Source organism: Cnephaeus nilssonii, assembly GCF_951640355.1.
Source record: "Cnephaeus nilssonii genome assembly, chromosome: 3".
Taxonomy (NCBI): Eukaryota; Metazoa; Chordata; class Mammalia; order Chiroptera; family Vespertilionidae; genus Cnephaeus; species Cnephaeus nilssonii.
In genome coordinates, this window is record NC_137074.1 from 41,257,921 (window position 1) to 41,284,750 (window position 26,830).

A 26,830-nucleotide genomic window follows, 5' to 3' on the forward strand; every position below is an offset into this window, starting at 1 on the left:
CCGAACCAGTCAAGCCTGGCTCTGTGCTTCAGTGGGGTTAGGCGCGAAGCTAGTCAGCCATCAAAACTGCTTCTCCATTATTTCAGTAAGGCATGCTTCTTTCTCCGGTCTCTTGCTCTCAACATCTCCTAGATTCCCTTGTACTTGGGGTTCAAGTCTTCTTTCCCAACAAGTTGTGAGACGTGCCCTTCAGCCTTATTCTCTGGTCCTGTCTCCCACATCTCTTTCTCCTCTGCCCTTTCTCTGCCTTATCTTATTCTTTCTAAATCTAACATGCAAATTGCAATTCCTCTCATTTTTTCCAGTACTTTCTGTTGTTCTCTAGTGCTCTGCGAAGCAAATTCCCCGATCATAGTGGTTTTTGTTCACCAGCAGCGACTGTGGATAAAGAGGGCAAGGCGACCCTGTCTTCCTTCTTTGAGATGGTTAAATCAGCGTCACCACTCTCATCTAATCTTATTTCTAATTAACTTCAAAATGTTCACGCACCTCCTCCCAATTAAATAAATTGAGTGCTCTGTTCTTATCCATCAAGCCTATCGTTCTCTTTCTCCCGCTCTGGGGTGGGATGGGGAGCCAGCCTGGGGTAGGCAATCCTCCCACATGAACAAAGGAGCCTCCCAGACTGCTGCCCCCTTCCCTGTGTGGTGTGTACAGTGGGGCACCCGGGCAGACGTTCTGGGCCACTCTGTTCATCCTCATCATTCATCCACCCCCTCTCCCCGCCCCCGCTCATCAATCTCCTGACTTTCATTGGAAATTATTTACCTGTCTGGGGCATCTATTTCCATATAGGATGATATGAATATGCGATTTGCATGTATATATCAATGTTCTGGTTACTTTGTATTTCTTGTGGAACAGTCCTCCGTGCTTGTGCACGTGGAAGGCTCTTGGGCTAACACATGGACCTATGTGGGCCTGGCTCCACATGGCCTGAAAGGAATATAAACGTAATTGAACATTTACCCATAAATATGACATACACATATGACAGATGGGAAGAATGTATGTGAAATTACTGTCAGGATTATTTTGCATAGGTAAAGAAGGGAGGTGATTTGCACAGCACTAACAATGAGTCAGTTTCCTTATGGGTCCCTGTCCGTGACCCCCTTACAAATCACATTATATAAATATTTCTGTCTGTGTTCTGACATGCATATGGCACTATAATCTGAGTGGATAATAGCAGTGCTGAGTCATTCTATGGGTAATATATATTAAAAATAATTGTATGGCTCAAAATAAGCTGAAGGGCTTACAGAGCAGTTATAAGCCATCTGGAAAATTTAGTTTGAAATAACAGGTACAATACTGTGACGACAATTTCAAACTCGGGTTCAGTAACCTGCTTTGAACCCATTACCTGTCTTGTTCCTTTTACAATAAGAAACGCGAAGCTTTTAATTTACTTGATGTGGGTTAATCTTTCGTTTTCTCTCATGTTCAGAAATCTGCACAATTAAAAAGTTGTTCAAAATGTTAATGATAATATTAAATGATGGTGTTTGCTAAGGGATAATGTTTGTTCTAGAAGACGGCTAGAGCATCTGAGGAACGAGAAACCAAACACATTAAGGATTTAGTTGCCCCCTCCTTCCGTAGACATTGACATTCTTCTGATTTTTGTCTAGAGGGGTGCATTAAGCACTTTGAGCAAGAGGACACTCCTGTGGATTCTGGCTCACAGCTGATCATCTGAGGATGCGTCCTCAACTAACTACCGAGGCGCCGGGAAGCCCTTCCGGGAGTGGGTGGTCTTGCACCCACTGGAACTGAATCCGGTGGGACCTATCCATCATCATCATCAGCACATCATCACCCCCGCGCGGGGTGGCGGCGGAGGGGCAAGCCAGGCTGGGCTTCGCCACGACCCACGCCGCCGGGAGGTGCAGGAAACTCGCGCCCGCAGCCCGCGCCGTGGGAGAGCCTCCCGGGTGCCGCGCCCCCGCCCTCCGCCCGAGCCCCTGATTGGGCCCGCTCTCCTCTGCCCACTCCGCTCGGCTCCCCGAGGAGGAAGCCGGCGAGTCCGGCCCGCGCCGACTGCCCGGGCCTTGCCCAAGACCCAGCGGGCAGGTTTTGTTTTGGAGACCAAAGGCCTTTGCTTCGACCCTCGGGAGGGCAGCCGACCTCCGGGTTGGGAGTTGCAGGAGCTGGGCGTGGATTCGGTAAGTTTTGCGTTAAGCGCCCTTTGAAATGAACGGGGCTTGGAAGTCGAGTCGTGGGGATTCCCCTCTCTGCCTTGCATTTTTTAAAACGAGCCGCTGGGGTGATGCTTTAGTTTTCCGCAGCGCTTCCTTCTCTTGTCCCTTAGGCTCCCAGAAGCTCCTGGCGTAGGCGGTGTGACGGAGCCCCTTCGGCCCCGGCCGGCGCTGGGAACGGTGCTCTAAACAAGGCAATGAAATGATGGGGCGACGGCAACGCGGCCAACACCCACCTCCCGGACCGGCGTCGCTGCCGCTGGCCCCGACCGAGCGGATGGTTAGTCTAACAAACATCTCCTGGTGAAACTGTATCGAGACCAGTTGCTTCGGGGTAGTTAACTCGAGATCGATGGTACGATTTTTTTTTAAAAAAAATTGCTCTACAGCCGACTGCGTCCTAAACGGGGCCGACCCTCCCACCCCGCCCCGGGGAGGAAAGGTGGTCCTCCGTTCTGACCCCCAAACGGGGGAGGCTCTAGCACGCTTCTGGGGGGGGAAACCGCAACTCCCCGATGAGTTGTTCTTTGTGCCCCGGGGAAACCGAGACCCAGAGCCGCCCCAGGTCCGCCGTCCGGGCTGGGGCCGCCCCGCCTGCGCCCCGCCCCTGCCCGGCCGGCCGCCGCGCCGCGCCGCCGAAGGGAGCAGCCCGGGACCGAGGAAAGCAGACTCGCCGTCTCTTCCGTCCGCCCCGGACCTGACGAGGTTTCTCAGCCGGGGAGGGGATGGTGGCGAGGAGGTGAGGGCGCGCACGTTCGGGAGGGCGGCTGCGGGACTCCCGCTGGGAGCGCGCGCCGGGAAGCGGGGGCGGCCCCGCGCGCCACGGGGTCGGGCTGGGGCCGCGGGAAGCGCGGCGGGGAAGGGGGGCGCGTTTCCTCCCGAGCGCCTTTGTTCGCTGCTGCTTGGGGGCGGGCGCCGACCACCGGGATCCCGGGCCGAGCCGCCGCCCAGGTGCTGCCGGCGCCGTGAGGCTGGGGGGCGCGGAGCTCCGCTGGGGGGGTAAGTTTCCCGGGTCTGGCGGGTCCCCCTACCCGGGGAAGCTCCAGCGAGGCGCCCGCCGCGCCCCGCGCCCCGCTGCTGAGACCCGCCCGAGCGCGGGAGACCCCAGGCCTCAGTTTCCGGCGGGGGGTCCCCCAACCTTGCGCTGCCCCGGAGGCTGCAGGGGTGAGTTCGGGTAGGAAGCTGGCGTCCGGGTGGAAACTAGGAACCGCCAGACTGAGGAAGCTTTCGTGGCTGGGGAAATGGAGACGAGGAAGTGGGCAGGCTGGGGGCACCGGGGAAGGAGACCTCTTCCTAGCGGGAAGGTCTCTGCCACTCTTTTTTTTTTTTTTTTTTTTTTTTTACTCTGCTGAATTTTATTTTGCATCCCAAAGTGACATACCATATAGGTGAAAGCAGCAACTTTTCATCGGACTCTGACTACACACCCCATATTTTTTCTTTCCCAGTGTTGGTTTGCATAGGTTATGGGTTATATTGAAGAGACACCTACGTTGAAGTTACACAGTGGTGGGTGGTGGCTTGTGGCTCATATTTAGGGTAACTCTCCGCTGAAAGGACAGCTATTAGAATTGGACTTGTTCCTCTGTGTCTTTATTTTGGGAAACGTTGCCTGGTCCCTATGGGGGGAGGGAGAGAGATGTGAGAAGCTGAAACTGACCCAGAAAAGGATGACTGAAGTGGCGCTGAAAGGTCCCATCCTGAACTTCCTGAAAGGGGATTGGTGATTAGCAGCTCAAGTTTTTACTTTCTCAAAACAAACTTAGGGTAGATTTTATCTCTTGTTTCAGGGGATGGGGGCTGCTTTTTTGGGGTCAACTCTTATTTTAAAGCAAGATACACTCAATATCTAAAATACTTCCTGTATATACTTAAAATGATCCTTCTCTCTCACACTCCTTCTCTCTCCCCCCCTTTCCCCTGTCCCACAGGCATTCTCCTTGAGTATTTACTGAGCACCCTCTGAGTGTGAGGCTGACTCAGTCTAACCCACATGAGTCCTGTAGGGGCTCACCCTGACACCTTAACATGGGGATGGGTGCTATGACAGGGGAAGATCAAGCCAAGCTCAGAGAAACTGTTCCCCAGGAAGTGAGAAATGAGAGATGATTACAGATAATAGTATGGGGAAGAGCGGGTGTTGAGTGGAGGGGGGCAAAAAAGGAAGAAAATGAGAGACATCTGTAATACTGTCAACAACAACAACAAATATATATTTAAAAAAAGGCATAAATGATATTGGACATAAGTGCTTTGCCCCCTCCCTGCAAAACAATCACAAAAGGTGAAGAATTTTCAAAATAAAGTGTAGGCTATAGCAAATAAACTTTATATTTCACTAAAATGGAGATCAACTTTCCCTTTTATAAAAGTCTGATTCAAATGATGAGATTGTAGGAAAAGAAAATAACTTTCAAATATAGAACAGGTTGAATCATAACTCATGGGTTTTGAAATGGGTCATCTTTTAAAATGGGTCACTTTGGCTAGAATCATTGCACTTGGTGACTTTCAAAGTGTAAAAGTAGAGTTCTTTCTGAGGATCAGCTGCACTAGAATCTACGTAACAAAACAGGACATGGTAGTAGAAAGAAACTGGGAGAAATTCAGAAAGAAATGGTCTCAAAGTAACAAAATGTATCCTATCTTTTTGGAATTTTGTATATGCTCATTTGAATAGATCTAAGGTTTGCATGTGATGTCACATATTATACCTTTTTTTTGGGGGGGGGGTATAGTTCCATAGCCATTATTTTATTCCATTGTTAGAATAATTTTATGAGGAAATGAACATATTGTATCTATGTTCTAGAAACTGAGGCACAGCATCTATACTAATAATAGCCTAGGGCCGTCACGACCAGATGGACAACCGGTCACCAGGAAGTGCATAGAGTACCTCTGGGTCCTGCCCCCACGGCCCACAGACTCCTATCACAGCAAGGCTAGTGGGCGGGGTGAGGCAGGCGCAGACAGCAGGGCCTGGCTGCCAGGGGCTGTGGCGAGCGAGCGAGCAGGCCCACAGACAGACAGCAGGGCCTGCCAGCCACAGCGCACCGGCAGTCCCGCCTCTGCGCGTGAGCTGCAGAGGAAACACCTTTTCTGACCGCTCATTGGCTAAGCTCCCCTTATGCCATTCGCAGTGTTCTTGGTAACTTGGGTAGTAAGAATCCAAGAAGGTGATCTAGGGTTTTTCCACCTCCCTCCTGGAGGAAAAAACGAAGGTCTGCTGCTGGAGGGGCTAAGCAATGTCATATGCTGCTCTAGCTGGTTTGGCTCAGTGGATAGAGCCTCGGCCTGCCGACTGCAGGGTCCGGGTTTGATTCTGGTCAAGGGCATGTACCTAGATTGTAGGTTCCTCCCTGGCCAGGGCCCAGGTCAGGGCTCATGCAGGAGGCAACCAATCTAAGTGTCCCTCTCACATTGATGTTTCTCTCAGTCTTTCCCTCTCTCTTTCACACTCTCTAAAAATCAGTGGGAAAATATCCTCAGGTGAGGATAAAAAAGAAAGAAAGAAAGAAAGAAAGAAAGAAAGAAAGAAAGAAAGAAAGAAAGGTCATATCCTATGAAAGAGACATCTTGAAAATGCCTAAAGAAAGTTGTCATTTTTTTGTGGTGAAAGGACTGGAGTCCATGTTGATGAAAACACCTTGGTGGCTGCGGCAGCCAGCAGTGGCAGCAGCAGTGGGGTGATGGGGGCGGCACCTTCCCCTGATCAGCCCGATCACCTCCTGCAGAAGGAGGCCAGACTGCGGCTTAGGCCCACTCGGGCCTAAGCCATCAGTAGGACATCCCCTGAGGGCTCCCAGACTGGAGAGGGTGCAGGTTGGGCTGAGGGACCCCCCGCTCCTGTGCACAAATTTTGTGTACCAGGCCTCTAGTATCATTATAAGAGTTCTGCCATTTGACATAGAATCTTTGCTAGCAAAGATTTAGCTAGAACAGTGTAAATCTAGATGACCACAGTATGCATACACAGGGTGGGGCAAAAGTAGGTTTACAATTGTTTGTATAAAAAATAATAAAATACTTAATAAATAATAATACAAGACTAAACTCTGTTTCTTGTACTCACAACTGCAAACCTACTTTTGTCCCGCCTTGTACATAGAAGGTATAAGAATCTTACCATGTTTAAAGATAAGAAAGTTGGTCTAGTGAGATGACCAAACTTTTTCTTAAATCCTCACCTGAGGATATGCTTTTATTGATTTTAAAGAGAGAACGGGAGAGAGAAACATCAACTGGTTGCCTCCAATAGGCGCCCTAACTGTATGCACCAAACTACGTATCTTGACCAGGGATTGAACCTGCAACCTAGGTATGTGGCCTGACCGGGAATCGAACCTGCAGCCTTTCTGGTGTACAGGCCGATGCTTCACCCAACTGAGCCACCCAGCCAGGGCAAGATAATCAAACTTTGAATAAACAAAACTGATTTTTTACATTTTAATGCCGGAAATTCAGAGGCTGACTTTGATCTGTAATTTTTACGATTATCGTCCATAGTGAAGGCTTTGACCCAAGAAGCCAGTTTTCTACAGAAAGGAATGTTCTACCAAGTCTGCAGGTAATAAGCTTCCCAGTTCAACATACTACTACACAGCTTAAGATCCACCTAAGATTTCATATTTTGTATTTTATTCCTTTCCTCTAATTCTTTCTACAACTTTCTGATAGTTCTCTAGACAAAGTAAGTTAAAAGGTTGACTGAAATCAGGTTTCCTCCATAATTCACAGGGTCTTATAACCTTTGGCTTTGTCATCATCATTAAAATGTATTTTTAAGGGCTTGTGGAAACCATATTGTTCTTTCCTGCCAAGGACAATGGAAGACCATTGTTAGATGTTAGTAGTAAGTGCCCTTAGCAATCAGATCCGTATTTTAAAAAACTCATATCTAGTGAATATTTTGCTAGAAGAATATTAAGAATTTATCTCATCATTTTAAAAGGAAAATAATCCCAAAGACTATCAGCCATCTGCTGTCTAAACCATCACGGTAAAGACCCATGAACAATTTCTAGAGAAAGGAAATTAGCGTATACCTAACACCTGATCTGCACCATTTTTTTTTTTGGTCAATTAATTATCTCAAATGATCTTCAGAAAACACTGTGTGGTATATGTTTTGGAGACAAGTCAAGCTCATGTGACCAGTAAATGGAAGCACCAGAATATGAGTCCACTTTTGTTCATATTCTGAAACTCTTGGTTGCTTCACTCTCTCGCCTCCATCAGGTCGAGTTCAGGTTGCACTGGAACATTTACTCACTCTGGTAATGGATACACACACACTGGAAACATCACTGAAGCCTTCCTAGCATCCCACCTACCACACAGAAAGTGAGGAAATTAATATTTGTTGAATTAATTAAATGCAGGCATTATCTACTTTCAGGGCTGCCCAGCATAATGCCTGAAGCAGGGTAGGCGCTTAATAAATGGTAGTTAACTTACTATAATAAATGCTGATTATATATACACCATTGTGTTTTACACCATTATTTTTGTTCTCTGTAGACCTTCAATCAAATGTTGTTTCCCAAATATAATGTCCAGAACAGGACATATGAACTGCCTTCGGACAACAGGCTTATATGTATAGTTTATATAATAGGTTTATATTGGGTTAGATTGTCAACTTATTTCTAAATCACTGGTTTTCATATCAGAATTTGACCTCAGCTTTGTATGACTCTTTCATTTCATCCAATACTTATTCAGCAAATACTTGCTTAAATCATGCCCTCTGAGTCCTATACTTTTTCTCCTTCCCTCCTTCTCACCTCTTTTTTTTAACCCCCCTTTGCCACTTCGGCTCCCCTTCCTTAAATACCCTAATCTTTTTTGTGGAGGAAAGGCTTTATGCACCCAAAGGACACGGACTCACGAGGTCCCTGGGTGCTCTGGGATCAAGAAAAGGAAGGAGGGAAAGTAGAGATGGAGGGTCAGCAAAGGGGGATGTTACAAAGGAAGTGAGAACAAGCTCGGACAAGATGCAGGCGGGAGGGAGCAAAACCTAAGTGACTCCAAACCTCAGACAGTGAAGCAGGTTCTCTGCCTTCTTGGGTCACTTCTCTTGGCCCTGCCCCCCTGCTCCCCTGCCCTCCCATCCTGGTGGGAGCTCCCGGAGGGCAGCCTTGCCAGGGCCGGGAAGGAAGGGCAGGGAAGGAGCTCAGGGAGGGACCAGGACCTCAGCTGGAATTTGTGGAGGTTACGTGGTGAACCCCAAGTCTTGGGACTTCAGTTTCTTCTTCTGCAAAATGGGGAGATGATTTCTCCCTCATAGGTTGTTGTGAGAGGTAAAGGGTTAGAACATGTGTAAGGCATTCCAAACGTGCCTGCTGTACAGTAAACACACCCATGTTAGCGACTGTTGCTAGAGTGGGCAACGGAGAAGTTTGCTCCTTAAGTGGGCAAGCACAAAACAAGAATTGTGTTTAAAAGAGCAGGCAGCCCTGGTCAACCAACAGCTATGCTCAAGAATGAATACAGAAGGCCAAGCCTAGAAAAGCAAATGTTTGACCTTTACGAGGCCTACTTTATAGTTCAGCTTCTTTGTTTGTTTCAAATTCTGTATACTCAGTCTCGTTACTGGACATTTTTAATGACTTTTAATATAACTCCTGGAATATAATAATATCTAGTCTGTAGTCCTGTGTTACCAGTTTCCTTAGCACCTGTCTTTACTTAGGGCCTGTCTTTATTTGTTTGTTCACTTGGTATTTCCCTGTCTTTATTTTGCCCATAACCAGCAAACAGAAATCTATACCTTTGTGTGACTAATAAAGAAACATATAACTTAGTTTATATGGGTGAGGCTTATTACTGGATTCACATGGTTGGTTTTATAACCTCGCTTTTTCTCTGTCCTACATCCATGATTGCTGTGTTGGCATTGAAAGACTTTAGACCAACACTGAATCAAGAATTAACTCTTTAAATGTGTTGTTTTTTTTTTGTGGAGGGGTAACAACTCCAAATAACTTCTAATCTTTGTCCAAGGTTTGAGCAAAAATTTCATCGCTACTTACAGCCACAAAAACACCTAAAAATAACTGTTGGGTAGAATTTTTTACAGGCCTTATATTGAAAACAATTGATTAATTTTTTTTATTGTTTTGTGAGAGAGAGAGAGAGAGAGAGAGAGAGAGAGAGAGAGAGAGGAGAGAGAGACTAACACTGATCAGTTGCCCCCTGCACGCGCCCTGAGAGAGAGAGAGAGAGGAGAGAGAGACTAACACTGATCAGTTGCCCCCTGCACGCGCCCTGAGAGAGAGAGAGAGAGAGAGAGAGAGAGAGAGAGAGAGGAGAGAGAGACTAACACTGATCAGTTGCCCCCTGCACGCGCCCTGAGAGAGAGAGAGAGAGAGAGGAGAGAGAGACTAACACTGATCAGTTGCCCCCTGCACGCGCCCTGACTGGGGATCAAACCCGCAACCTGGGTATGTGTACCAACCCGAAATCAAACCCACCACCTTGTGGTGTACGGGCGATGCTTTAACCAACTCAGCCATACCAGCCAGTGCAACACCCAATTTGATTAAATAATAAAATAAAAGTGAGAGAATATGTGAGTTGTGTATTCAAATTTCAGATTGCTTCCTTCCTTCTTGAGCAAATAAAATAGGTAAAGAGTACTAAACATAAACCAGTTGTGTTTTTCAGCACAAATTACTACAACTAATGTAATAAGAAAAAATCTATGGAAATCAAATTATAGCCTTTCCAGTAAATTCAGGGCTTTTTATTCCCGATTTCTTTTAACATGGCAGTTTGGCTGCTGAGGATTGGTCCTAGCTGTGTTTAACAGGGGGGAGATGATCAGACAAGCCAGGTAAAAATTCTTGAAATGTAAAACAAAATGTAAGATAAAGATGGGACAGAAAATATCCTTTTTCCTTTTGTGATATGCTGCGACAGGAAACAAAAATTTTGTTTTACTGGGACTATGGCATAAAAGTTTAAATGTAAAAGGTATATACTGTAGTACTTAGGCTTTTTAAAAAAAAATTGTAACTTTCTGGAGGAGCATCATTAATTCATAATCATACTTGCATCACTTTTCAATGATCCTGGCCCTGACCTTCAGTGTGCCTTAAGAGAGGGAATGGAGAGCCTGGGAAAATCCGTGACACACCTGGGGACGAGAAGCTAAAAATGTGTGACTCTTCTCCTTTCTCTCTGAGGCAGGAAGTAAGTGCATCAGCTAAGCGTGAGGAAGACAGGCCTCGGAGAGGGGGAGACTTAGCAGGGCTGGTGAGGAGACTGGGAGAGGGAGAAGGTCGGGACAAGTGAAGGACAGCCACACAGCATGGAGTGCCCTGCCCACAGCTGGGTATGGCCATGGGCAGGGATGCCGCCTGCCTGGGTGTCACACCTTCCCCAGCAGCCTGGCGGGTGTTGTAGGAGCAGAGAAGACGGGGTGACCTGAGGTCTGGGGCTGTTGGGGTGGGAGGACGGGAACCGAGGAGAGAAGGGTGAAGGTGCCAGATGGTTACTCATCCAAGACAGGGAGGTGGGTCAGGAGCTTGCTGGGTGGGGTGAGGGAGTTGGGGGCAGGGAGAGGTGGGCAGAGTGTTCTAAATGAATATATAGAGGTTGTGGTTGAAGAGTGTACTGGAGAGTATACTTGAATTTAGAATTTACTGGGAATGAAGTGTCAAGCGAAGCCACGTAAAGAAAGTGTGTAGCGGGGAGGAAATGTGAACGCAATGGTGCATACGTCATAAAATAAGGGTTCCTTAAACTTCCGAGTGTCTTCTCTATGCTCAGAGCGCCCACCGCATCTTCAGTCCTGCCTGCCTCCTCCTCATTACCTGCGGGACTTCTCTACCCGCTGTGTCCCCAGCACCTCACACTCAATACAAATCTAAAACCAAACACGTTCCCCCCTCACATTAACTAATGAAACCAGTTTCCCTCCTCTATCAGCAATGCTTGAAACTAGATCCCACCCCTCCACCTCCTCCTTGATCCCCATCCCAGGTCACTCAGCTGCTGGGTTTCTGTTTTCCTTGAGAGGGTCTGAGGGTCTTCTTTATCCCTCCCTCCCCCACTCCCACCACACAGGCTGGTGGGAGTGGGGGAGGGAGGGATAAAGAAGAGGACACAGGCTGGGTCCTCTTCACCTTGTGCCGTGTCAGCACGAGGCCCCGATGAGCCAGTGCCCTGGTCTCCAGCCCTCTGCGTCCATCCCGCATGCCACGGCCAGCCCCATCCGAATATTAAGACGATTATCAGCTACACGCAGACAGTTATCAGCAAGAAAGTCCTGTATGTGGCTTCACGCGGAACTACATTTCCTCTAAATTCTACTACACACACTCTCCAGTACACTCATCTTCACCCCAACCACATGCCATTGCCAGGTCAGGAGACTATTAAGGACTCTGTTCCTTCTCGGTCCGGATATTGCAAAAAGCTTAATTCGTTTTGACAAGGGAGCTAGTAATAAAAACACAGCCTTCTGTGACTTCCTGCTGCCCTGAGCGCTCACCAGCTCCTCTGCCTTATCATCAAGGTTCTTCTGCTGGTGCAGGCCCCACCCTCCCTGCTTTCAAATTCATCCCTGTTTCTCCGATACTGGCCACACTGCGATTCTTTCCCTTCTTTCTTTTTAAACATTTAAAAAAATATATATTTTGATTGGTTTCAGAGAGGCAGGGAGAGGGAGAAAGAGAGAAACATCAATGATAAGAGAGAATCATTGATCAGCTCCTCCTGCATGCCCCACACTGGGGATCGAGCCCACAACCTGGGCATGTGCCCTTGACTGGAATCAAACCCGGAACCTTTCAGTCTGCAGGGTGATGTTCTATCCAGTGAGCCAAACCAGCTAGGGCAGTGGTCGGCAAACCGCGGCTCGCGAGCCACATGCGGCTCTTTGGCCCCTTGAGTGTGGCTCTTCCACAAAATACCACGTGCGGGCGCGCACGTACAGTGCGATGGAAACTTTGTGGCCCACGCGCAGAAGTCGGTTTTCGGCCTGGGCGAGTCTGTTTTGAAGAAGCGGCCTTAGAACACTCAAGGGGCCAAAGAGCCGCATTGTGGCTCGCGAGCCGCGGTTTGCCGACCACTAAGCTAGGGCGATTCTTTCCTTTCCTGCCTGAAGTAGACTGCCTTCCTTCCTGCAGCCACCTACCTCCTGCTTGTCCTCAGTCCCTCTGACCAGCGGTCACTGTCTCTCCTCCCGGGACACTCTGACTGTGCCTGGAGCTGACACACGGCCTGTACCTCCTGTGGCATGTTGACTGTCACCCCTGAGAGCTGTGCTTTCATGGGGGCACCATGAGTCTTGTCTCAAGCAGACTGCAGATGCTCTCAGACTGGAGACTATAAAATACGACTTCACGGCTCCCACTGGGCCTGGCACAACTATTTCCACAGCGAGGACTCAGACACTTGTAGGACTCATCGAAACATTGGACACCGAGGTTGTTTAACTGGAACTTAAAAGTGCACACCTCATCATCTTGATTAAAACTTCAAAATGTATAGCAGGTTTGCATGATATTTCAGGGTCACAAAAGGAGACTCAACAAAGAAATGAATTGACGGCATGGGTGAAGTAGGACAAAACGGGGGGTCGTTTAGGGAAACTGGTAGCCTGTACGTGCACTAGCTGGGTTTTTCCAGCAGAGTTTAAGGAGCTGTGCCCCGCAGTTAAGAGTAACTGAGGGGTAGCTGAAACCAGTTTGGCTCAGTGGATAGAGCGTCGGCCTGCAGACTGAAGGGTCCCAGGTTCGATTCCGGTTAAGGGCATGTACCTTGGTTGCGGGCACATCTCCAGTGGGGGTTGTGCAGGAGGCAGCTGATCGATGTTTCTCTCTCATCGATGTTTCTAGCTCTCTATCCCTCTCCCTTCCTCTCTGTAAAAAGTCAATAAAATATATATTTTTTTAAAAAAAGAGTAACTGAGGGGCACAGCTCCCAGACTAAAAGGTATTTGGGGTGCGGTCTGCCACCTTCTCTTCTGATGCTCCTACTTCTGTTCTTCCTCTGATTACTCCTGTCTATTAGGAAGGAGAATATTAAGGATATCTGTTCCTTCCCCATCCCAATAGAAGCAAATCCAAGTTATATGCTGAATATTTGCATATTTCCTGTAAGCAGTTCTTTGTCCTGTTTCCCATTTCCAGCAGGCTCTGAGTCCCCTGTAACTTCTCTATCCCCTCATTAACCATACAGTGATATCACCTCCCATTTGCAAGTCAGAGTGCAGTGAGGGGTGCCCGAGGTCACACAATAAATCTCGCCCCAAAGCAGGGTAGCACTGGAGTTTCTGGCCTGTTGATTGGTCACTGCACCGAGCTGTGGGCACACAAAGGAAGCTGCACCCACAGCATTCTGTGTGTGGCCGTGCTGAGCTTTGCAAGCATTGTCTGGGATGGCTTTGTTTCCTGGAAGGCCCAGCATGTTCTTTCCCCAGGCCGGGCAGGTCTGTGGGCTTCTGCGCGGTCCCCTTTCCTGCAGGCTGAACACGGAAGCTAGAAGACGTGCTCTGGAAAAGCTGTAAGACTGCGAGTCCGAAGAGTGGGGGGCAAGTGCACGTGCGTGGTCTCCATTCGCAAAGCCAGAGCAGGGGGCAACATGGTCTAGTTGTCATTAGTGAATGTAGATCCCGGAGGTGCTCTTGCTTTTGGTTTGGGAAAGGCCGCCTAGCGACTATGTTCATTTTGGAGGCGTTCAGGGGTTCTTTTGTTAGAAAAAAAGAAGCTGGGTACTCTAAAGGAGTAGTTTACCTTTCCCAAATCTCCCCCTCATCCCATCAGGTCGATCCCTGGCATGTATTTCTGGCTGATGTAAATGGTGGGTAAACAATTCAAGCCCGTGCAGGTGAAGACATCTTGTTTTAGGACTTTACTTGTGGTCCAGAACCTAAGTAAGTAGCAGGGGTCATTAGCTTCGTGACAGGTTCTTTGTCATTTTTTTTTTTTTTCATAAAACTGTTCTGACTCTTTGAGGTCAGTTGGGAACAGTTGAAGAACTATAGGAAATGAAGGTAAACACATATGTGGGGCGAGGATGGGAGATAAAGTAAATGTTATGGGCTGGCTGCTAGGTTGTAGTGACGTTAGCAGCAGCAACACACCCACTGGATGAGTAATAGACCCCAGTTCGTTGGAGAGATACCAGGGCCTCTGTGAGTCAAGTGTACACGAGGAAGCTGAGGAGTTAGGCTTGTGGACTGATTGTCTAGCAAGAAGGTCAGACTTGTCAACCACTGTGAATGCGGGCCCAGGCAGCCAGCACTGGAACAGACTAAGCACAGCTGCTCTGATAGGGGAAGCTGGTTTGTGCCTGTGGTTCCAAAGTTTACTCCTTTGTGTCCTTTCCAGGGTCTTTGGAAGAGAAACCGCAGGTTAGATTCAACTGAGAATTTTCTCTGAATTCTTTTTTTTTTTTAATGTATTTTTATTGATTTCAGAAAGGAAGGGAGAGGGGGAGAGAGAGATGAAAACATCAACGATCAGAGAGAATCATTGATCGGCTGCCTCCTGCATGCCCCGTACTGGGGATTGAGCCCACAACCTGGCATGTGCCCTTGACCACAGTTGAACCTGGGACCCTTTAGTCTGAAGGCCGATGCTCTATCCACTGAGCCAAACCGGCCAGGGCTTTTCTCAGAATTCTTAAACACATGCTGTCTTAAAAATCTGCTGTTACGAATTCTCTGTTACTTTGTGGTAAGCCTCCAATTCCTTCAGTATGTCTGGTGGAGGAGGCCAAAGGGAACTTCAGCCTGCAGAGGTGGGCCCTGATCTAAAGGAGCACTCTTATGCCTGAGAGGAAGTCTCCCCAGGCCCCCACCAATGAATGTGATTTTGCAAATTTAGGCAGATGCCAGCCTCAGACACTGATGCTTCCTGCTGTCTTTTCTCACCCTGCTTAGAGCATGCCGTCTATGACCAGCCAAACCAAGGCAGAAATGACTGATCGTTGGTCTGTCCCTTATGGCAGTATTTCTCACCCTTTGCAGTTGCCACCTTAACATGGAGTAATCTGGGTGATGGCAAATATGGCTGGGTGCCAAAGGCTTGAAGTCCGAAGGAAGCCCTACAGCCAAGGTTAGGAGGGTGCTGCAGGACGCTCAGTGTGTGCCCATGGTTTCACATCAGGTGCAAAAGGGTGGGGGACTTGAGGGTGAGGTCTTTGGGCACAGAAGTGGGGCCTTTGCCCTGAGGCTTCAGATGGGGGTTCAGCTACCCAGCCAACCTGGACCATGTGGAGCTTGCATTGTCCTTTCCCTGTCAGTCTATAGAAAGCCCAGGAGACTGAGGTGTCAACCCCGTCCTTCAGGGAGGAAGGTGCTGTCTCCGAGTGGTGGAAAAAGAGAGAGGGTATATGACTGGCTGGGCATCCTGACCCCCAGTTCTTCCCAAGTGACTAGCTGTTTGATTGAAAGGTGGCTCCACCCCCAGCATGGTTCTTTTCACCAACATCCAGAGATCACCTATTTTTTAAAAATATTTTATTGATTTTTTACAGAGAGGAAGGGAGAGGGATAGAGAGTTAGAAACATCAATGAGAGAGAAACATCGATCAGCTGCCTCCCCAATGGGGATGTGCCCACAACCAAGGTACATGCCCTTGACCGGAATCGAACCTGGGACCCTTCAGTCTGCAGGCCGACACTCTATCCACTGAGCCAAACCGGTTATGGCAGAGGTCACCTATTAGTGTCAGATGCCAACCTGGGTGCTGAGGGTAGGCTATCTACAGCATCCTGCCTTGTGTTACAGAGTTCACAGTGTAATTGGGGGTGGCAGTTTGATAAAAGTCTCAGTACTGGAAGATCGGCGTGGGAAGGTGCTGTGGTAATACAGATAAGAAACAGCTTTGGTAGAGGGTGGCCCCAGGTCAGACTTCCCAGAGACAGACATGGAGCTCAGTCAGTATCAGTAGACTTCTTATTGGCAAGAGGCGGGCTTGCCAGCCACAGCCCTGCTGGCACAAAGACTGGCATGTATGAAACAGCAAGTGTGCCTGAGCTTTTAGCCAATCGTTTGGTATTGTTGACTCGTGGAGAGCACCTGAAGGGTTTAAAGAGTTCAATTGGCCCAGCCGGCGTGGCTCAGTGGTTGAGCACCAAATTATGAACCAGGAGGTCATGGTTCAATTCCCAGTCAGGGCGCATGCCCAGGTTGCGGGCTCAATCCGCAGTGTGGTGTGTGCAGGAGGCAGCCAATCAATGATTCTCATCATTGATGTTTCTATCTCTGTATCCTTCTCCCTTCCTCTCTGAAACCAATAAAAATGTGTATTTTAAAAAAGGGCTCAGTTAGTCTCCTGGTTAGATCTGAGTTTTAGAAAGGTCACTGACTGGAGAGTTGGCCAGGGGTCATTTAGTCTGCTGCTCTGGTCTTGGTGGGAAGTGATGATGACATGAAGGGGAGGGGGGTGAAGAGAGATTTAGAAGAAGCAATTCACAGGGTTAAATAACCGGATATGGGATGGAGGAAATGGGGAGACTTTCAGATATCTGACATAGATGCATGAAGTACAGTCAGACACAAATAAGGAGAAAATGGAATCAGCAGGTTTTAGGGCAGTGATGGCGAACCTCTGACATGCGTGTCAGCACTGACACGCGTAGCCATTTCTGATGACACGCGGCCGCTGAGGGGGCCGCATGCCGAGGATGAAACATTTGCTGCTCCTGAGGATGAAACATTTGCGAAATAATGTTTTTTCCTCAAAGTGACACACTACCCGAGTTATGCTCAGTTTTTTGGCGAAGTTTGACACACCAAGCTCAAAAGGTTGCCCATCACTGTTTTAGGGGCTAAGACACTAGAATGGGTTAGAAATGGCAGTCTTGTGTCAGGTAATTATCTCCCTCTCTCTCTATATATATATGTATATTCCCTTTTAATTTACATAAAGACTTTGAGTTAGGCAGTGTTACTCCAATTTTTCAGGTTTCTGAGTTAGATGCATGATACAGTGCAACCAATAGTAGGTGGCTGATCCCACACTGGTCAGATTTCCAGACTACAAATACAGCACTTTTTGGCTATAATCCTATGGCTTCCTAGTTTTGAATGTGTTAAATTTGAAGTACCTCTTGAGTTTCCAAATGAAAAAGTACAGAAAGAACATGACTGCATAGATTTGGACCTCACAAAGTCATTTTGGTTACAGAGAGTTTGGACTCTGCTTTTGAGAAACATATCTCAACTCCTTGATTATGAACCTTGATTTAAAAAAAAAAAATCTGCTGAAACCGGTTTGGCTCAGTGGATAGAGCGTCGGTCTGCGGACTGAAGGGTCCCAGGTTCGATTCCGGTCAAGGGCATGTACATTGGTTGCGGGCACGTCCCCAGTGGGGGATGTGCAGAAGGCAGCTGGTCGATGTTTCTCTCTCATCGACGTTTCTAACTCTCTATCCCTCTCCCTTCCTCTCTGTAAAAAATCAATAAAACATATTTAAAAAAAAATCTTCCTCTAATTCCTGCCTGGCCTGGGGCAAGCTTTATTGGATCTGTACCTTTCTCATCATTCATCTATTTTGCCTTGAACTGTATAGTTACTTTCATCCTGACTCTATTTCAAATCAATATAGTCTTGGATGTACCCATTTGAGAGATTTAAACTTTAAGTATATAAGATGATAGCCATTTTAGAGGGCTTTTATTTATTGATTTTTTTAAGGTTGAGGAGAGAAAAGGGGCTCTGTATTCTGAATGGGAAGAAAGTAGAGAGTGCTTCTTTCTTTTTCCCTCTACTCCCCTTTAAAAAAATAAACAGCTGTATGTCTCTCCAGCTGTATGTGCTTGCTGCCTCGTTACCCTATCCAGGTCAGTCCAGTTATATTTAGTTTGTAAGAAATTATGAGTAGTTTATTTCTTTTCAGCAACCCATTCACTTGTCATCTTTTCTCATCCCAACTCTAATAGGCTACACTTAACTTCTGCAGAAGGAAGTACATGGGATACCTGCTCGAAGCCAGTCACCGAACTCGATGAATGATGCCGGCGTGGGGACATACTGATGTGCCAGCGTCCTCATTCTATAGTGTGTTCCATTCTTTTGCAATCTCAGCAAAAATGGTCTTCAAAGAAGGTATTTTGTGACATAAGAAGCTCCTTTTACATTTGTAATGACCAGCCTGTCTTAAGATGAACATCGGTTCTACAGAGCACGAAGTTTTGTGGTCTCGAAGAAGCAAATGCCCATTTAACACGGAGCCTAACTAAAAACGGACGTCAGAATGTTTGTTAGTGGCAGAAGAGTGAAAAAATGGCAGTTTGTCCAGTTATTTGCCACTTGTTTCATACTGAGCCTTATGTTCTTTTGGGAACCATTTGATAACCACATTGTGAGCCATATGAAATCCTACTCTTACAGATACCTCATAAACAGCTACGACTTTGTGAATGAGAGCCTGTCTCTTAAGCGCAGCGAGGATGGGGCTCCTCACTACCAGTACCTGATTAATCACAAGGAGAAATGTCAAGCACAGGATGTCCTCCTTTTACTGTTTGTGAAGACGGCTCCTGAAAACTACGATCGACGTTCTACCATCAGGAAAACGTGGGGCAATGAGAAGTATGTTCGGTCTCAACTTAATGCCAACATCAAAACTCTGTTTGCCTTAGGAACACCTTCTAACCCACTGACGAGAGAAAAACTGCAAAGGAAATTGGTTTGGGAAGACCAGATGCACAATGATATAATTCAGCAAGACTTTGCCGATTCTTTCTACAATCTTACTCTTAAGTTACTTATGCAGTTCAGTTGGGCCAATACCTTTTGTCCACATGCTAAATTCCTTATGACTGCTGATGATGACATATTTATTCACATGCCAAACCTTATTGAATACCTCCAAAGTTTAGAACAGATGGGTGTTCAAGACTTTTGGATTGGTCGTGTTCATCGTGGTGCCCCTCCCGTGAGAAACAAACACAGCAAATACTACGTCTCCTATGAAATGTACCAGTGGCCAGCCTACCCTGACTACACTGCTGGGGCTGCCTACGTGATCTCGAGTGATGTAGCTGCCAAAGTGTATGAGGCCTCACAGACACTCAACTCTAGTCTTTACATTGATGATGTGTTCATGGGCCTCTGTGCCAATAAGATGGGGATAGTACCACAAGACCATGTCTTTTTCTCTGGGGAAGGGAAAACGCCTTATCATCCCTGCATCTACGATAAAATGATGACATCCCATGGACATGTTCAAGATCTCCAGGACCTTTGGGAGGATGCCACAGGCCCTAAAGTGAAAACAGTTGCAAAGGGTTTTTTTGGCCAGGTATACTGCAGGATAATGAAAATAGTTCTCCTTTGCAAATTGACCTATGTGGACACATATCCCTGTAGGGCTGCCTTTGTCTAATAGTACTTGAATGTTGTATGGTTCCACTGTCACTGAGCCAAGCCTGGATGAAAAACCTTTAAATGTTTGTCTACACCTTAAGTGAAAGATGAATATGAACAAAACAAAGAAATATTTTGAAAGTGCAGTCTCCCAGAATTTTTCTTTGATTGTAGAAGCTATTCAGTATACGTTATCTACTTCATTGCCTAAATCCATTTCAAGGAATTTATATTTAAAAAAGGTTTGTGAAAACAAAACTAAAGGGAAATTCAAGTTCTCAATGCCACACGTATATTTGCAGCATAAAGAAGTTATTAAGGAACCATAGTGTTAGAATAACTGCATTGGAAAGTACCAACCGAATGTAGAGTATACCATTTCAAAGAAAGGAATATATTGTTAAACTAGGTATACAAGTTAATTTTTATTAAAGAGCACTTGATGGAAATGGTGGAGGCAGCGGAGGATTGGCATAAGAGAAAGTATTGCGTCTGGTAAAAGCAAGCCTTGTATTTTTCAGAGGAGATTTAGGAAAATGTATAGCAGGTCCTCAAATATCCTGGTTTTGTCAAGCATCATTTTATTATAGCATTGATGAGATTTTGTAGGAAATTGACTCTTGTTTATATCAATTAGCCTATTGTAAAAATTTTTTCATTATACATTGTTCCGCTGCAGTTCCAATTATCGATAATGTTAAATGAGGACTTCTGTACACAATTTCTTTACAAACAGCCAAATCACTTATTGTCACATCCATGTAGATAGTGTTGGGGCCATTTAAAACATATTTATGTCTCCCCCCTGCCCCCAAAGTTTAATGTAAAATTGGAGAAGTCATTAGCTCTGCCCTAACTGGTACTATATATATATATATATATATATATATATATATATATATACACACACACACACACACATATATATATATATATATTTTATCATTAGAAAATGACACAAAACATGGCAGCTTGCTACCCATAGGGTCCCTCTGTAGGAAGAAATCTTTGTTAATTCAAATAAGCTGATATTAACTTTAATTCAATGAATTTTTCAACTGGTTCTTAAATATTCAATATCGGTCTGTTTTTAAGGTAGTTATTTGAATGTAGTTTGCATAGAGCATAAAATAATGAAGACTTCCAAAGGAAAGGTAGAACATTAAAAACTTTTCTCTATAAATTATAAAATAAAATTCTTAATATCTAAATTATTGTAATGGTTACTAAAATTAGCCTACTCCTCCCCAACAAGGTCTCATAAACCACAGTATTTTGTTCCAGTTTCAGATTTTAAAATTGAGAGTATTAAACATCATACCAAAACTATAGTATCTTAAAAAAATCGATTTCATCAAAATAACCATTAGATGAATCTTTGGCTTTTAAATATTTTAAACTTGAAGTCAGAATGAAAGATAGAAAGTTGTCAGAACGAGATTGAAAGCATTTGTAAAGCCACATCCTGTATAATAAAAGCCTAATATGCAAATTGACCGAACGGCAGAATGACCGGTCGCTATGATGCACACTGACCACCAGGGGGCAGGTGCTCAACAGAATCTTCCCCCAGCCTGCAAGCCCCAGGCCAGCCAAGGCGGATGCCAGCAGCCCCACAGACCGGCCCTGATCGCTGGCCAGGCCTAGGGATCCTTCCCGTGCACGAATTTCGTGCACTGGGCTCCTAGTGTTCCTTATAATCAAGGAGATGTGGCTGAGATGGAATAGAGTGACTTTCATTTCTTTTACAAAGCAGGGTAGAAAGGTGGCCACGGTGCCAACAGCCTCCCCTCACTGCAGAAAGAATGGGGTGGTGTCTATTATTAGGGGGATCATCTGAAAGCCAAAATAGCAACTTCAGCAAAAGCAGTTGTACTGATTATAGAACCTTTGTCTGCAGAGGTGCTTGTTAGGGACAACGAAAAGTCTCTCGTGTAATTAGATGATGTTTGAAACGTGGAAAACAAAAGAGAACTAAAAAAAGAATCCTCAGTAAACGCAACTAGATGATGGCATATATAATTTTTTTTTTTTTGCAGGTAGCTTTTTAATGTTTACAAAAATCTTTTTTTCTATTTTGAAAATTGAGGCTTGTTTACATTGATTGCTGAGATAATTCAGAATTCTTAACTAACGTCAAAACTACAGTGTCAACCATTGTAGTTTATAGTTCCCTTCAGAGTAGTTTCGGGGTTTTTAGATCACAGCTTGAAATTTCTGACCAATTTAAAAAAAACAAGAGAATAAAAGCACAGTTTGACAAAGCAGATTTATAATTAATTTTCATTAGCTGAGTCTTTAATAACTGCTTGCCTTTTGGCCATACAACACCCTGTGTAGCTGCTATACTTGTAACTGTTTAAATTTTTCTTTGGTTGAAAATATCAGCGTCTCCCTGGCCATTGAAATGATCTTGTTTGTTTACAGCAATACTTCTGTGAAACAATTATTTATTTGTGAAAGAGCTCTCCTCAACTGTGTTCATCTTTTTCTTTTTGCTTAGAATAGAACAGATTTAAATTTAAAGGAAATATGAAGGCACTTCCTTTTTTAATAAGAAGGAAATCGCCAGATGCTTCTTTCATCAGACTTAAAGTACTGAGAAGACTATTTGTAAATACAATATAAGGATTCCCGCCTTTTAAAAAGGAAGGTACAACTTTGGTGCTCCAATGCAGGGCTGTCTGAAAACTCATAAACAAAGGGAAAATAAACACTCAGCCTGGACGGTCACTTGGGTAGAAGATGGTTGTACACAGTGTTATTGCTAAAAACGTTTTACCTCTTGGTGGTTTGCATCTTTCTTTTTCATATTAATTTTATACCAAAATGCTAAATATTTATATTATTTGAATCTTGCTTATATGTTAAAATAATTAGTGGTTTTTAAAAAATAAATAAATCTGTGATTTACAATAAACAACTTGAAAATTTGTCAGCAGATGTGTATTTCCACAAGGGTTTTTAAAATCCTGTGTGAACACCATTTGTTTGTATCTAATCAGCTTGTGCTTCTTAATGTCAGAGGGGCCTATGGTACACAGTCTTACTCCAACTTGCTGCTATGCCTAGGATAGATGTGTCCTCCGCACACTGGAGCCCCTAAAATGCTCCTTTTGTTTGTTAAATGACTTAGGTTGGAATGTCTAAGTGAGGGAATTCTAGATTGTTTAGGCTGGGCTAAAGTAACATGTAGCCATAGTGTCTTAAGACACCATTTGAAATGGTCGTATTTTCCTTTTATTTGATATCCTTAGCCACCTCAAAATAGATTAAAATTTAGTCCTGGCCTTTTAATGCCAGGAATGTTCTCAGGTTCCTCTTGGAGTGTTTGGTGCTTCAGTACATTTATACATAGTATGTTCTCATCTGCTTTTCACCTGATTCCTGCTCACTTCTTAGAATATGCTGTGAGTCATTCTGTATATATTTTTTAAAACTTGGAAGTGTCTGAATTATTTGGTTGTAGTAAAACTTTTTACTTGCAAGGCATGGTTGGGGGGTTGTAGTTTGGACTCAAATGATGATCTCTTGGAAGAATTAATGAACTTGACCTATATGTGGGACTTCAGTTGAACGCCATAGCTGCAATGAAAATCAGACCAGAGAACTCTTGATATGCAAGGTGATTCATTCTGCTGTAATAATCAGAACGGATAGGTGCTCCCTGGCTGTTTCCCTGCAGTCACCACATGGTGCAGTGGAACAAGCCTCGGTCACAACTTTCTCTCCGGGAATCCTCTGCTCCAGACCTCCAAGGCTCCTTACTGCCTCCAGCATCAAGTCTAGTCTCTTCTACCTGCTCCCCACGGCCTTATGTAATGTTCCTTTCCTTCTTCATTCCCTACAGCTTTATTTTTTTCATTGCCACTATTATCCATCACAAATCTCATTCATGACACACGGGCAAGTTCATTTCCCTTGCCAAAAACACTTTCTCCTATAGCTACTGAAATCTTGGCAACTCAAACTTAACTGTTCTATAAAGCATCTCCCACGCCCCCCCTCAGATATACACTTACAAATGTATACTTACCACATATATTACTATTACCTACTAATTGTTTCATGTGTTGTTTTTTCCAACTAAAACTGAAGGTAGGGACTGCACAGTGCTTAAAAATCATTATTTTTCAAATAACTGTTGGCCCAGAAAGAAACTCACTATAGACTGATTCATTTGCCTCTCAGCATAACCATTATTGCTTGTCTCATTTTCGGTTCTTATAAGTGTATTTCTAGTATCACATGATCTCACTCATCTAGGGGAAATGATGAACAACATAGACTGATGAACAAGTACAGACTGTCAGACCTCAGAGGGAAGGTAGGGGAGGGTGGGGATAAGGGAGATAGATCAACCAAAGGACTTGTGTGTTTGCATATGAGCCTAACCAGTGGGGTGGGGGCATGCATGGGGAGGGGTTTGGGATGGGAATGGGGGGGATGAGGACAAATATGTGATACCTTAATCAATAAAGTAATTTAAAAAATAAAAAAATAATAAAATAAAAATTTTTAAAAAATAATTATTTTTCAAATATAATAATGTCATTTTGGCAAGCCATCCAGATATGAAAAGAAGATTAATTACTCAGAACCCTAATGGATATTATCTGACATAACATTTCACCTATACTACTTAAAAGTTTATAATTTATTTGATGAAATCTGAATGCTTGCCATATACCAAGTATATTGTATCTATCAACTTCAGCCCCAACAAATTTGTATTAGTTATGCATAAATATGCAAATGTGTAAAATCAAAAGTGAATCAGAAAATATAAACTGCTGCAGCAAAGATTAGTGATTTTAAGGTATTCAAGGCTGGTGGTAAAAACAGTAGTCTTATAAATTCTCTTATGATTAATCCACTAGCTATTTTTGCCTTTTCTCAAAGTTCTTTTGCAAGAATAATAAAGATATTTTTGTTTCATTAAATGCTGTAACTTTTCCTTTGTAGTTCTCATTAGAAGTATGATTTAATGGTCTACTGTAAATTAATACAACAATTCACTTAATTGGACCTATTTAGTCAAATTAAATGAATTCATTTACTAATTTAATTAATAGTTCAATTAAAGGGCCTATTTAACTAATACTTTTATAAAGATAAGATTTATAATTATAAAAGTAAAATTATAAAGATAAAAGTAGGTAGGTTGTAGTAATAGTTAGAAAAGTCCCAAAAGATATACCATCACTTGAGAAAAACAAGAGAACACTTTGCCAAGTACTGCTTTTCAGAGACAACTCAACTAAACACACTTTCAGATATGCTGAATTCAGCCATTTACTTAGACTCAAAGATACATTTCCATCAGTAAGAGCCTACCTGTTTCCTTGAGTCCACCTTAAAGTGAAAGAATATCAAGTAGTCTAATTAAATTAATACTGGCTTTAATCAAGAAGCACGTTCCTAAAGATGTTTGTTCATTCATTCTACAGGCACTTTTTTAGAGGCATGTTAAGAGCTAAACATGACAGACCCTGGGAATAAAAACAACTCACAAGTCAGTAAGTCAAATGGTGTGAGTATAAACAATGTGATGAGTGCTAGAACAGAGGTAGGTAATGATGGGGATTCTAAATTGAGGATTTAAAAAAAAACTCAATTTCCCCTTCTGCTTTTGGTCTTTTCCACTGAACTGCTAAGCATTCACATGAATTGCAAACACCTTTCGGTCGGCCAAAAATAGCATTAAGTTTGTATAAATTGTCTTTTGGGACCTATTGCCTTTAAGTAGTTTTAAACCAATAATTCAATTAATAGCAACAATAGTTTGCATTTACAATTTTCTTGATAATTCATTTTTTTAAACACTGAGTATCCTCAGAAATGTGGTTTATAAGATGTCATTTTCAGTTCTTGCTTGTTGCTTTTATGAGATCCATGGGTTTTGTTCTCAGGTAGATAAATGAAGGTTAGTATATAGAATAACTGTGATTTTATCTGGGAAAGATAAGTGATGAGATTTAAAACAGAGGATACGCTACCCTATCCCCCCACCCCAAGGAGTTAAAAATGACTTCTCTAAAGGGATCTGCAATCTTACCTGCCGGGGGAAAGATTTTCAGGACTGTCGGGCTGCTCCCGCTCAGGGTTCTCCCCATCATGACTGCATTCAAGTATTTCTTCATTCTGAAGTGAAAGAAAGTTTGGTAAGATACACTATGTTATTTGTGGGGGAGCACTAAATCTGTATCTTTCTTTCCCCCAATTTCTTTGTTTGGTATTGATTTTGCTTTTACTTCTCCAGATGAACATCATATCCAGTTTCTCATCTTTTTCTTTCTGTGGATCTGTTATTGTTGGCCCTTCACGATTCTTTTAGGAACAATGAAAACTCATCCTGAAAAGCATGTATTCCTTTTCCTTAATGATAGGCTATTAACATTGTTCTCCTCCCTCTTCCCTGATGATTCACAAAAAAAAACGGTTCAGAGTTTGAGCTGAAAGATAAAGAGGTCATTTGACAAAATATCTTCATTCCTTTTCTTCTCTTTGGGGTAAGAAATCAAAGTCTGGAGAAGTTGCGACCTGCCTGAGGCCAGAAAGAGCTAGAGGCAGAGACGACCTAAGTCTGGTGTCCACTTTCACAGGCTCGGTATCACCTGTCTGTGCTAGCACTCCACCTCCTAAAGCAGCTGGTTCCTTAGGATGCGCGATGTGGCCACCAGTGCAGGCCGGAAGCTGTGGAACAAAGCCCTGCCACACAACATGCCAGCTGAGACCTTGGGCAAGGTCACTGAAAGGTCACTGAACATCCTGCCACGGCCCCTATGCACTGTCTACCTCAGTAAGGCTGTGGCTCTTTTTCAGAACGATACTAGGCATTTAATTCTCAAAAAGAGGCAAGACTTGCTGCTCAGTTTGATGTCAGGAAAATATAATTTTAACAAGGAAGTGAATTGGTATAACATTGGTAGCAATGAGCCTATCACAAAAGTGTTAACAAATAATGAGCAAATAGATAATTGGCCATCATTTGAGTTCTTCTCCTGCCAGGTTCTGTTTAAATGAGTTATTTTACATTCTATAAAAGAAAGGATAGATTTGGAAAGGGCTCTCTTGCAAAAGAATTATAAGTTCAGGAAAATTTAATTAATAAACATAAACATTCCTGGTAAATTAGAGCTGGCAGTTGAAGAATGAGCTTTTCCCAGACTAAGAAACTGATGGGAAGTCTTGCAAAACAGGTGGGAGTGAGATGCTTCTCAACCTATTGACGGTAAGAAGATAGTCCTCTCCCTCGATTAGCAGCCAAGTTAAGGTTCCCTGAGTATCCA

General features: G+C 44.3%; 2 protein-coding genes across 5 annotated transcripts in view; one reads left to right on the forward strand and one right to left on the reverse strand.

Moving 5' to 3' along the window:
• MCF2L2 (MCF.2 cell line derived transforming sequence-like 2) overlaps nt 1-26,830 on the reverse strand; it is a gene marked incomplete at its 5' end in the record, with an annotated part of 193,282 nt that overhangs the window by 61,463 nt on the left and 104,989 nt on the right. Inside the window, one exon of the mRNA XM_079763591.1 lies at nt 25,597-25,682. Coding sequence (XP_079619717.1) covers nt 25,597-25,682 — 86 coding nt within the window. The remainder of the gene's footprint in view (nt 1-25,596; nt 25,683-26,830) is intronic.
• B3GNT5 (UDP-GlcNAc:betaGal beta-1,3-N-acetylglucosaminyltransferase 5) lies at nt 2,022-23,667 on the forward strand. Of its 4 annotated transcripts, none has more exons than XM_079763605.1 (3): nt 2,022-2,171; nt 2,318-2,559; nt 18,110-23,667. In XM_079763605.1, the coding sequence occupies exon 3, from the start codon at nt 18,424-18,426 to the stop codon at nt 19,555-19,557; it is 1,134 nt and encodes a 377-aa protein (XP_079619731.1). In that variant the 5' UTR covers nt 2,022-2,171; nt 2,318-2,559; nt 18,110-18,423; the 3' UTR covers nt 19,558-23,667. The 4 variants fall into 4 exon arrangements, with proteins under 4 accessions (XP_079619731.1, XP_079619732.1, XP_079619733.1 ...); XM_079763606.1 differs by having other exon boundaries at nt 2,318-2,484; XM_079763607.1 differs by lacking the exons at nt 2,022-2,171; nt 2,318-2,559 and adding an exon at nt 2,827-2,943.